At 69.4% G+C, this 11,133-nt stretch overlaps 1 protein-coding gene across 3 annotated transcripts in view; it reads left to right on the top strand.

Annotated features, from left to right (window-relative positions):
- DPP6 (dipeptidyl peptidase like 6) overlaps nt 1-9,331 on the top strand; it is a 400,214-nt gene extending 390,883 nt beyond the window's left edge. For all 3 annotated transcript variants that reach the window (XM_054692782.1, XM_037516312.2, XM_037516322.2), the window contains exons 19-26: nt 713-782; nt 1,530-1,724; nt 5,698-5,752; nt 6,285-6,396; nt 7,099-7,157; nt 7,412-7,484; nt 7,576-7,649; nt 9,127-9,331. In XM_054692782.1, the coding sequence (XP_054548757.1) occupies nt 713-782; nt 1,530-1,724; nt 5,698-5,752; nt 6,285-6,396; nt 7,099-7,157; nt 7,412-7,484; nt 7,576-7,649; nt 9,127-9,273 (785 nt within the window). In that variant the 3' untranslated portion in view covers nt 9,274-9,331. The remainder of the gene's footprint in view (nt 1-712; nt 783-1,529; nt 1,725-5,697; nt 5,753-6,284; nt 6,397-7,098; nt 7,158-7,411; nt 7,485-7,575; nt 7,650-9,126) is intronic.
- The last annotated feature ends 1,802 nt before the right edge of the window (nt 9,332-11,133 follow it).

The raw sequence follows: 11,133 nt of genomic DNA on the forward strand, positions 1-11,133 counted from the left end.
ATGCTACCAGAGGCCGGCAAGGCCTCTCCTTGGAGAAGAAACAGGGGAAGGGCTTTGGAAATGTGTCCTGCCTGGCGGCCTGGTCTGCCATGGGCTTATCGTGCCGAGAGCAGCCCAGGCCCCGCGCCCAGACCGTCTTGGGCTCTCCCAGGCCCCTGGGCCACGGATCCAATTTGCAAGCCATTAACATTCGCCTGAGTCAGCCGGGGGAGCCAGGGCAGCCGCCAGCCCGCAGCCCCGCCCCAGCCCCGCCCCGGGGGTGTCCAGAGCGATTGTGGGGAAAAGCCACTAATTCCAATTTAATTGCTAATCGGGTGGTGGTTAACTCAATAAACAATTCTGGCTGGAGCAGGGAGGCTTGTTTTTGAGGAGACAATGCACTGGTGAGGAAATCCCCCCTTTCTGCCTCCCCCGGGCTCCAGGCTGCAAGGGCAGGTCCAGAGGGGTGTCTGCTGCAGAAACTAGGGGCGCCCAGCCTCTCCTGCTCTTCTGGGGGCCCAAACTCAGACCTGCGCTCTGCCAACCCAGGAACCATCAGCCAAGAGCCCCTGCCGCAGCGCCCACCCTCGGTCTCTTCTTGGGTGCCCAGGACTCCCCAGCTCCCAGCCCTCACGCCCCCCCAGCCCCAGGCACTTCTAGCGGGTCAGCCCCAGGGTCCGGCCCTGGCCCTGTGGCCGCTGCCGGCCCACGGAGCTCTGTGCTGTGCCCACAGGTCTGCCCCTGCAGATCCTCAAGCCCGCCACCTTCTCCGACACCGCGCACTACCCGCTGCTCCTCGTGGTGTGAGTACCCGCCCGCCGCCTTCTGGGCCTGGCGGCTCGCGACCCCGGGGAAAGTCTGTCCCCGAAGCTGTGGGAAGTGGGGGAGCTGCTGGGCCTCAGTCTGGCCGGGGCGCTCGCGGCCGGTGACCAGGAGTGGGGCAGAGGCTGACGGGGCCTCCCCCCCCACGGGGGTGATTTGTTGGAGTAAAACCAGGACTTAGGTCAGAATGTGGGTCACCGCTCAGAAGCAGTCGGGACAGCTGGGGAGGGAGTCGCCCCTGGCCGGCCCATTCCCCACTCCCCGGCTCTCTCTGGGCCAGCTGCACGTCGCTGAGCACTGCTCATTGGCCAGCAAGTCACCGCAGTATTAGCCCAGCCTCGGGCTCCGGCTCCCAGAACCTCTCGGGTCCTGGTGGGGGTTCCCCCAAGCATGTGCTCTGCTCTGGGGCGCCCTCCTTGCTGCTCAGGGCCCGCCCCCACCGTACTCAAAAGGGGCCAGGACAGAGCAGAGGCTGCTGTGGGTGTTTCCGGCCAAGCAGGCCGGCGCCCGCCCGTGCAGGGTGAACGCCGGGTGAACTGCGGCCGCCCCTCCCCTGCCGCCTGGCTGCGTGCCCCGCCCCGGAGCGCTCCGCCCAGCCAGGGGCCTCTGGCCAGCTCAGGTCCTGTGTCCTCACCGCCTGGCAGGACGGGCGCCTGCCCACCCCCACCCCCATTAGACCAGACGCCCCCACTCTCGAGACACTAAGGACAGCTTGTCCCGTCTGGCAGGGACGGCACCCCCGGGAGCCAGAGCGTGGCCGAGAAGTTCGAGGTGACCTGGGAGACGGCCATGGTGAGCAGCCACGGCGCCGTGGTGGTGAAGTGCGACGGCCGGGGCAGCGGCTTCCAGGGGACCAAACTCCTGCATGAAGTGAGGCGGCGCCTGGGCACCCTGGAGGAGAAGGACCAGGTGGAGGCCGTGAGGTGAGGCCCGGGCAGGCAGTGGAGGCCGTGAGGTGAGGCCTGGGTGGGCAGTGGAGGCCGTGAGGTGAGGCCTGGGCGGGCAGTGGAGGCCGTGAGGTGAGGCCTGGGCGGGCGCCATGTTGGAGGCGGCTCTGCCAGACCCGCTCGGCCCCCCTGCATGCACACACAGCCCGCGGGGCAGGCACGTAAGGCCCCTGGGTGCTCCAGGCTGAACTCGGCAGCAGCGACTCCCTGGACAGGACGGCAGGCAGCTGCTCGGGCGGCCAGGCGCAGGTGCCACCACGTTCCCACGGGCCCAGCCATTGCCACAGGGTCTCGGGGGCCTGGAGCCTGCCCGCGTGGTCCCCCAGGGCCAGGTGTGCCATAGAGTAGGCAGTTCTGGGGCAAAGGGACACCCTGTTTGTCCTCCTCAGGGTCCCACGCTGGTGGCACAGCCTGTGGGCTTGGTCGGCAGAACCAGCACCGGCCGTGAGGGCCTTTTTGGCCTCCCTGTGCTTGGCTGCCCATGAGTCCTGCCTGTGAGCAGCGTCCACCCCGGTGCCTGCATCATATGGAGGAGGGAGCTCTGAGCACCCCAGGTGGCCGCAGGGCCTGGCCAGGCCTCGAGGGTGCCCAGAGCAGGCTCAACCCAGGGCGAGGCTCAGGCCAGGGCTGGGCTGTGCTGCTTTGGGGGAAGCCCAGAGCGTGCTCCCAGCCCAGGACACTCACACTCGGCCTGGCAGCCCTTGCCTGCAGGAGGCCACCCTCAGGGTGAAGAGGGGTGCGGCCCCTGGGGCCAGGTGTGGGGGGTGGCAGAACAGCCATGGCTGTGCCTGAAGGTGCTCCCTTAGCGAACTTTCAAACCATCTTGTTTTTGAGAAGCCGGTGCCTGAGGTGCGTGGTCAGAGCCGGAGGGCGGGGAGGGGCGGCTCAGGGAAGGGGCTGGTGCCTGGAAGGCCGAGAGAGGCTGTGGCCAGGGCGTTGGTCCAACAGAGCAGCCCACACCCCGCTGCCTCCTGCCTCGGCTCCCTCTCAGGCTGCCTCCCTGCCCCACCCAGAGCTGACCCTCATGCTGACCCGTAGCCCCTGGCACCCTCATTCACCTCCAGCAGATGGGGGAGCCACTTCCAGAAGCTTCTAGAAACTTACAGAAAGGCAGAGAGGAGCCCCCCAGGAGCACCCAGCGAGCCAGTCGATACCTCTCCCTGCCTCCCCAGCACCAGCACTCTGGCCGCGATGCTGAGGCCGGCCCTGGGCCGCTCCCTGGAGCCTCCTCCGCCTGTGCTTTCTCCCTCACCCTCCCCCGCGCCCCCTCCGCCCAGGGAAGTGCAAGGCCGGGATGGCCTGAGGACGCAGCTGAGGGGCGAGCTGTCCTTCACGCCCCTGCAGGCCGCTCCCCGCAGGCTCCTGGCCATGGCAGCCGCCCCTCCCAGCAAGGGCCGGAGGGTCACGGAAGCCTCAGACCCCCAGTGCTGTCTAAAAATAAGTTGCTGCTCTGACCATCTGTTAGCAAAGAGGCAGAGCCTGTTCGGGAAGCGCAGTAAGTGGCGTCACCTGCTCAGTAAGTGGCGTCACCTGCTCAGCCCACGCGCCCTGAGCGCAACCCTCGCGAGACCCTCGCGCTCCCGGGCTGTGGAGGCCTCGGCACCCAAGGCCCGGCGTCCCGGGGCCCGCGGGTCCGCTGCTGTCAGCCCGACAGCATCGCTGCGTTCGCAGGAGCTGAGGAGCGGGGGGCGCCCCCGCCCTCTGGAATCACCCCCGTCCCTCGGCCTCACGCTCCGTCCGGGAGCCCACGCGGCTGCCCAGCCCGGGTAAGGGAGAGGCGGGCGCGGAGCAGAGGGCTGGGCGCCGGCGGGCACCCGCTCTGGGAGTGTGGTGGTTTGGGGAGTCGGTGGGTCTGGAGAGCGGGGTCCCGGGGGTCACCAGGGAAAGGTGTCGCCCCGGAGCTTCCCTTTCGGCGGCTCGCGGCGGGTTTCCGCACCAGGCAGAGCCGGAGGGTGTGTCTGACAGCGGGTTCGCTGGGGACGGGACGGAAGAGGGACGTGCACCTGCACAGACGCAGCAGGCGGGAAGACCGGCCCCCCGTGGCGGCCGCGTCAGGCTCGATCGGCCATCGTTGGCGGGGAGCGGCTGCGCTTGGCGGTGCCGACGGTGGGAAACTGCAGCTTCTGGAAGGACCCGAGATTCCACAATGGGCTCCGTCTCCGTGTCTTCACCTTTGGGGCTCCGGGCGCCAGCTCCATATCTGTCCCTCGGGCCCGTGCCCCGGACCGCAGGCGGATGCCCCTGGCATGTGCCCTTTGTGTCTAGGCGTCCGGCCTCAGGACACTCGCGTTTCTGCGCCTGCGGGTCTCGGTGTCCGGAGTTGTGTCACGGGCCGTGCTGATCTCTCCTGCCCCTCCGCCGAGTGTGGGCCAGGCTTCCGGTCTCGTGGCGCACCTACTTCTCAGATTTTTTCCTATTCTTGTCCTCCATCAGGAGCACAGTCTCGGCAGCAGGCAGCCTGCGTGGCGGGCGGCGTGAGCTGTGGGGGGCCTGGAGGGCGGGCAGGGGCGCAGAGTGGGCTTAGAGGGCGGTGCGGATTGGGGGGCTGCGTGGGCTGGGGGGACGGTGTGGGGCAGGCAGTGTGGGCCTGTGGGGCCGGCGGTGGGGGTTGGCATGGGTGGTCGGCGTGGGCCCGGGGGACAGCATGGGCTTAGAGGGCGGCTTGGGCTGGCAGGGACAGTGTGGGGCTGGTGGCGGGGGGAGGCGTGGGCCCTGGGGAGCAGAGTGGGCCTGCAGTGGGCCAAGGGGGCAGCGTGGGCTGTGGGGGGGTGCGGGTGGCATGGGCCTGGGGGCCAGCGTGGGCCGTGGGGGGCGTGTCATGGGCAGTAGGGGGCTGTGGGCGTGGGGAGCAGGTGACCCGGAGCGCGGCTGAGGGCCCTGCGGCCCTGGGGTCACAGCGTCTGTCTCCAGTGTGTTGTGTTGTTTCTCTTGGAGCCGTTTTCCGCGTTCCCGACCCTAACAGCCCCGTCTCTGCTCGCGCCGCGTCCCCCCGTGCTGAGCCAGGCGGCTGTCCGGCCCCCAGAGGCTGATACCCCAACGCCAGCTCTTTGCAATAAGGAAAAGTGTTACTGCAGCTCAGCTGGCAGCTCTGCCGCCCAGGTGGGAAATGAAGTGCCAGAGGTTTGGGGTCTGGGTCTGAGCAACGGAGCTCAATTTTATTGGCTGAAGAGCAGGTCAAGGGCAGAGAAACACGGAGGCGGCTGACGTCCGCTCGTCCCGGCGGTCAGTCGCGGCGAAGCAGGAGGTGGTCGTCGGCTCGCCGGCGCCCGAGTGTCGGCCGGGCCCTCGCCGGGGCAGCCCCACCTGCGCCCGCAGTCTCCCGGCTCTGGCCGGCGGCCGGGGCTCGAGTTGGCTGATCAGCCTCCAGCTCCGTTGTCTCTGCAAAAGCCCTTCCCAGGGGAAAGTTTAGAGAAGTTTTTTCTCCTTCTCCTGTGCGCTGCGCCCGCGAGCAAAGTCAGCGTCGAGCCTGTCGCGGGCCTGCCCGGGAAGGCTGTGCTGCCAGCAGATGCGCTCGAGCAGCGACCCCCACCCCGCCCAGGCTGCAGGTAGAGCCCAGCGGCTGCGGCTGCGGCCTGAGCCGGCTCTCCTGCTGGGCCAGAGGCCCGGAGCCGGGCGCGGGGAGCAGGGGATCCGAGAGAGGGGCAGCTGCAAAGGGGGAGACCCCAACGGGCCCAGGGGCTGCAGTGTCCGCCACGCCTCACACTCGGGGCTTGCGGTCGCCCCTCGAGGGGCCCCGTCTGCAGCACTCCTGCGGGGCCCGGAGGGCTGTGAGGGGGCTGAGAAGACGCGCGCGTGTGGGCAAGCGCTTGCCGACCGGCTCCTTCACCTGGGTCCCCGCCCAGCTCTAGAGCAGGAAAAGCCTCGGGCGGTTGCGTCAGGACCCAGGGGAGGGCTGGTGCTGGAAGGCGCCGGTGGCAGGGGGTGCTGACCGCTGTCCTCCCACCCGCAGGACCATGCTGCGGGAGCAGTACATCGACAAGACGCGCGTGGCCGTGTTTGGGAAGGTGAGTCCTGCCCCCCGCCCTGGACACCACGCCGGCTCTGCCGGCCCGCACCCCGCAGCGCTCGCCCCCCACGTGGTCACACACGTAGGCCCACATGCCCACATGCATGCACATGCTCATGCGCTCATATGCGCCACATGCTCACGCGTGCACACAGGCCCACACGTGTGCTCACATACACGTCCTCACCTGCTCACACGCTCGTGTGTGCTCATGCAGGCTCATGCATGTGCCATGTGCAGTCCACATGGGCTCATGCTCAGACTCACGCGTGCACACACAGCTCACACTAACACAGACTCACACCCACCCACCCGCCCCTGCAGGGGCCCTGCACGGCCGGTCCCCGCCGCGCCCCCTCCTGGGAGGCAGGGGGCGCGCGCCCCAGGGAGGACGGCCGCACTGCCAGTGGGAGGGTGTTTGCTGTTCAGCTTTTCACCCCCTGTTAAAGCTAAAATTTTAAAAAGAAAACGCCCCCTGGAGAGGGCAGGGGGCCTGACCTCGAGGCCCAGCGTCCACCCGCCTCCCGCAGGACTACGGCGGGTACCTGAGCACCTACATCCTCCCGGCCAAGGGCGAGGACCAGGGCCCCCTGTTCGCCTGTGGCGCGGCTGTGTCTCCCATCACCGACTTCAAGCTCTACGGTGAGGGCACCCCGCGCCCCCGCTGCGGCTGCCCCGCCATGGCTCCCACGGGAGTCCCGCTGTCTGCACGCCGCCCGCCTCGGGATTAAGTTCCCCGCAGGAAACACGAAGCGGTCTCGGTGCTTTCCCAGTTCAGGGGGCTCAGCTTCATTTTCCAGCCAGGCGATTTCAAACGTGCCTGATTCAGATGCCCACGAAGGCCCCCGGCACTGGGCCGGGCAGGCGCCCGTCAGGCCCGTGCTCTGCTCACCTGAGGCCGCCCGCCCTGAGCGGAGCCGCTGTGGGGCTCCCCCTCCCCTGCTTCCCTGATGGGCCCTGATGGGCACTGGCAGACCCGACCGTCAGAACCCCGGGCCAGGCGGGAGCCAGGGCGGGGTGGACGGGCACCCTAGGCGCTGAACAGTCCGTCCTGGAGGGACATGCCCGAGTCCTGGCCCGCTCCCCTGCGCCAAGGTGGCCGGTGCTCCTGTGTGTTCGGCTGCCTTAGGGTCACTGGGTTAGCACAGCTCAGCCCTGCCAGCAGCTGGCTCGGGGTTAGCACAGCACGCCCAGCACCCCAAAAACACCCCAGGGCCTGGGGGTTCAGAGACGAGCCTTTGCCCTGCGAGTGGAAGTGAGTGCACCCATATGCCCACGTACCCCAAGGGCCCCAGTCTGGTGCCCGCCACCCCGGGGCTAGCCGCCGCCTCTGCTTTTGTCCAGCATCTGCGTTTTCCGAGAGGTACCTTGGCCTGCATGGACTGGACAACAGGGCCTACGAGGTGAGTGTGGGAGCGGCGCGAGCTGGACGGGACGGGCGACCTCTCCGGGAGGGCCTCCCCCGCCCCACCATCAAGGGAGCTTCCGGCCTGTGCTCCTGGCGGGCGTGACGGTGGCCACCACGGCCTGGTTCATCCGGGCGCATGTTCTAGAACCCGGGTCCCCGCACACGGGCGCCGCCGGCTGTGCTGTGAGCAGCACGCCCGCGCCGGCACCCCCCGTGCTGTCCGTGGCCGCTGACCCTGTGTCTGTGCAGATGACGAAGGTGGCGCACCGGGTGTCGGCGCTGGGAGAGCAGCAGTTTCTGATCATCCACGCCACCGCCGACGGTGAGGCCGGGCGCGCCCGGGGCCGGCTGGGGGGGGGGCCCTGCCGCGGCACTGCAGGCTTTGGCAAACACGCCCCTCTCTTTACCAACAGAGAAAATCCATTTCCAGCACACAGCGGAGCTCATCACGCAGCTGATCAGCGGCAAGGCGAATTACAGCCTGCAGGTGCGCGGCCAGCGGAGACGCCTGGGGGCGGCTGGTCGGCTCCCTCCGCCCAGGGCTGGGCTGCCTCAGCCCACAGCTCCCCTACCCAGCCCGGCCCGGCCCCTCCAGTCCCCGCCCGAGCAGCCAGCACCCTGGTGGCTGGTGTGTGCGGATGGGCGAGGGCCTCCCTCTGGGGAGCACCCACGTTCACTGATGCTGGTTCCAGGCCACTCTTTTCCAAGGACCGAGCCTTGGCCCGTGGGCAGCCGTCCAGGCCCACAGCTGAAGCCTGGCGCTGCAGAGACGGCCGCTGCCGCTTCTCGAAACCTTCCGTTCCCTCCCGAGGACTGGGCCTTGGGAAACACAGGCAGAGCCTGGTGGCTGTTAGATGAGAGCAAAGGGCCGCATCGCAGCCACCAAGCCCGCCCCCCCTCGGCACCTGTGGGCCAGGGGGCTCCTGCGGGGGTGTGGACGGGGATTGGGAGGGGCCTGGCTCCTGCTCGACCTTCGGGAACGTGCAGATGACAGAGCCTCGCTCGTTCCCACGCTCTGCCCCAGTTCACACGCACCATGCAGCCTTGGCAGGTGAAAGGCAGATCCCGTGCGCAGGAGGCCGGCTTGGTGCGCCCACCAGCACCAAGAGGCAGTCATGACAGGGCCCCCAGGCCCACCTCAGCGCCTACCCCTGGACCCATGCCAGGTTCCCCCACCCACCCCAGGGTCACCCCAGAGCCCCCCAGGGCCCTCACCAGAGCCCACCCCCAGGCCCACCCCGCGTCACCCCAGGTCCACCCAGAGCCCACCCCTGTCCCCACGCCAGGGCCACTCCAGGGGTCATCCCCCAACTCCACCCCAGGGTCACCCCAGAGCCCTCCAGGCCTGCACCAGAGCCCACCCCTGGCCCTACCAAGGCGCCCCCCACAGACACAGTGAGTCTCGCAGACACCCATGAGTCTATGTCTAGGACCAACTCCAGGGGCGGGGCTGGCCCTGGGGTAGCAGACATGCCCCCCACACCCTACCCTTTTGGGGTGTCTGACGCTGTGGTGCACACAGGACCCCAACACTGGGGACTGCCCTAGGGGAGGGGCTGTCGGCCCCAAAGGCGAGCAGGGAATGATTCAAAGGGCGAGAAACAGCCAGGCCCCTTGGGGTCCCCCAAACTTGCCCTGGTCCTCACTGCGACTGGCGCCCATGGGCCCAGGGGTGATCACCTGGGTGGTGGGGCTCTGTGCCCCATCCCCCTGTCAGCCTTGTCCCACCACCCGAGCCCAGGACAGCCACGCTCCAGCTCCCGGAGGCGGGCGGGTGTCCCTGGCCATGCCCCAGCCCCGGCTGAGGGGCCTCCGCCCGTGCGGGCTGGAGCTGGTGCCGCCCCCTCCACTCCTGTGGGGGTCCTGACCCGGGGTGGGGCCGCGCCGCCCACGTGGAGACGCGGCCGAAGGTCAGACCCGGTCGCCGGGAGCCGCCAGGCCGTGACCGCGCCCCCTCCCCGCAGATCTACCCGGACGAGAGCCATTACTTCCACAGCGACGCGCTCAAGCAGCACCTGCACCGCGCCGTCGTCAACTTCTTCGTGGACTGCTTCAGGGTCCCGGACAAGCCGCCCGCGGCCAGCGCCCGGGAGGAGGAGGACGAGGACTGAGCGGCGCCCCCTGCACAGCATGCGTGTCCCGCGCGGGCGGCTGCGCTCCGGACCAGCTCCTCGGCGTGGAGACGCGGCGCCCCCCAGGTCTTCCACGGCGCTGGAGCCCCCGCCGCCGCCTGCCCGGCGTGACCGGCGCCCCCGCCCCGAGGGCCAGGCCCGCGTGAGGGTGTCCCGGCCGCCCGCCCGCCGCGCCCGCGTGGAGCGCCGGCAGCACCAGCTGGGCGCCCGCCTCCCTGCCCGGCGCGCGGTGCTGGCGCCCTCCCTGCGGAATTAATCGGTATTTTTCTATGGTTTTTACCTGACACTGTCTCTGGTCTTGGCCTTGTTTTGTGCTTTTTTTTTTTGGCTCCCTCCCCCACTGTGCAGGCTCTGCGCACAGGCCGGAGCAGCCCCGCTTCCCGCAGGGTCACCGCAGACGGGTGGGGACGTTCAGGACGCGGAGGGGAGCGCCGCTGGGGCGGGTCACTGGGGTCACTGAGCGAGGCAGCCCCGCGCTGCCCGAGGGCGTGGCCTGGGCCCCACGGCCACTTCCAGTGCCCCGCCCTCCCCCCCTTGGTGCGTGGGCCAGTGGGTTGAAGACACACGAGAGAGAGCGCTGCCTGTGCCCGCGCTCGGAGGCAGGCGGGGCTGTGCTGGCGTCACCTTGCCCGGCCCGGGACGGCTGGGCGCCCGCCCCCAGGGGCCCGGCTCGCCTGGTGAGACCCCCGAGCCTCTGCAGCCGCGTCCGAGGGGCACCTCCCTCTGTTGTATATAAAGCCGGGGGTCCCGGCCAGCGCTGCGTTCCGGCCCTCGAGGCTGCGCTTGCATGCACGCTCCGGGCACGCCCCGCCCTGCAGAGGGCCCGTTTGGGCGAGGTCGGTACTGTGCTTTCCTCAGGACGGTCCACGGCCTGGCTGCGGGCGACCGCCCCGGGCCTGGGCCTGCTTGGAGGGCGCCTTGACCAGCAGGAGCGCCGCGTCCAGCACGCTCAGGCTTGGGCAGGGTTTCAGCCCCTCGAGCCTGGCTGTCGGCCGTGGGGTCAGATTGGGAGCCCCTCGGGCCGTGGAGCCCGTCTGGGGCGCGTGAACGGGCTGACACAGGGGCCGAGTGTCTGGGCGGGAGGCTGAGCCCACGAGCTGAGTGGGCAGGGGGCCGGGCTGGCCGGGGCAGCGGAGCGTGGCATGGCTGCGCGGGTTCACCCTGGAATAAAACATTATTTTACCACTCGGACGGCGCTTTCTCGCTTGCCTCCGCTCGCCGCCTTCGCGCACGGACCCCGGGCTTTTAGGGGGGTGGTCACGGCCGAGGGGCTGCGCCCGGGACCCTGGCAGGTCCACTCAGCGGCAGTCCCCGAACAGAGGCGTGAGCCCAAGGTGTGGGGAAGGCACAGTGCCCGGGGGTGTCACCCAGTGACACGCCTTGTCCACACCCACCGTGCTGGGCCAGCAGCCGCCGTCCGCAGCGCCCGCTGACCGACCCCACGAGGTCAGCAGCGGCTACTAGCAGCGACATTGACAAGCCAGACAAGCCAGACAGTCGCCCAAGCCCTGAGCTCAACTGTGTCCGAGCCCTAAACTGATGTGAGAAAATGCATCTCCACGTATCTGGGAAGCTCTGGGGTGCAGAAGGGAGCCCCCAGCACAGGAGTGAAAGTGCCCGCCAGAAAGAAGCCTCGGAAGAGCCTCCCTGGGCTGGGCACCCCCATGGTGCCCGCTCCGAGCCACGAGGCAGCCTGCCCCCCTCCTTGGACATGCGGCCGTGGCCGCCCAGCCGCCAGGCGGAGCTGAGGCCACAGACGAGGCCCCTGCCCCGAGGAGCCGCCCGGAGCCAGCAGGATGGGCCCCACCCACGCGTGGAGGCCGCAGGGGGAGCACAGGG

The sequence above is a fragment of the Talpa occidentalis genome, unplaced genomic scaffold (assembly GCF_014898055.3).
Source record: "Talpa occidentalis isolate TD23 unplaced genomic scaffold, MPIMG_talOcc4v2.1, whole genome shotgun sequence".
NCBI classification, from domain to species: domain Eukaryota; kingdom Metazoa; phylum Chordata; class Mammalia; order Eulipotyphla; family Talpidae; genus Talpa; species Talpa occidentalis.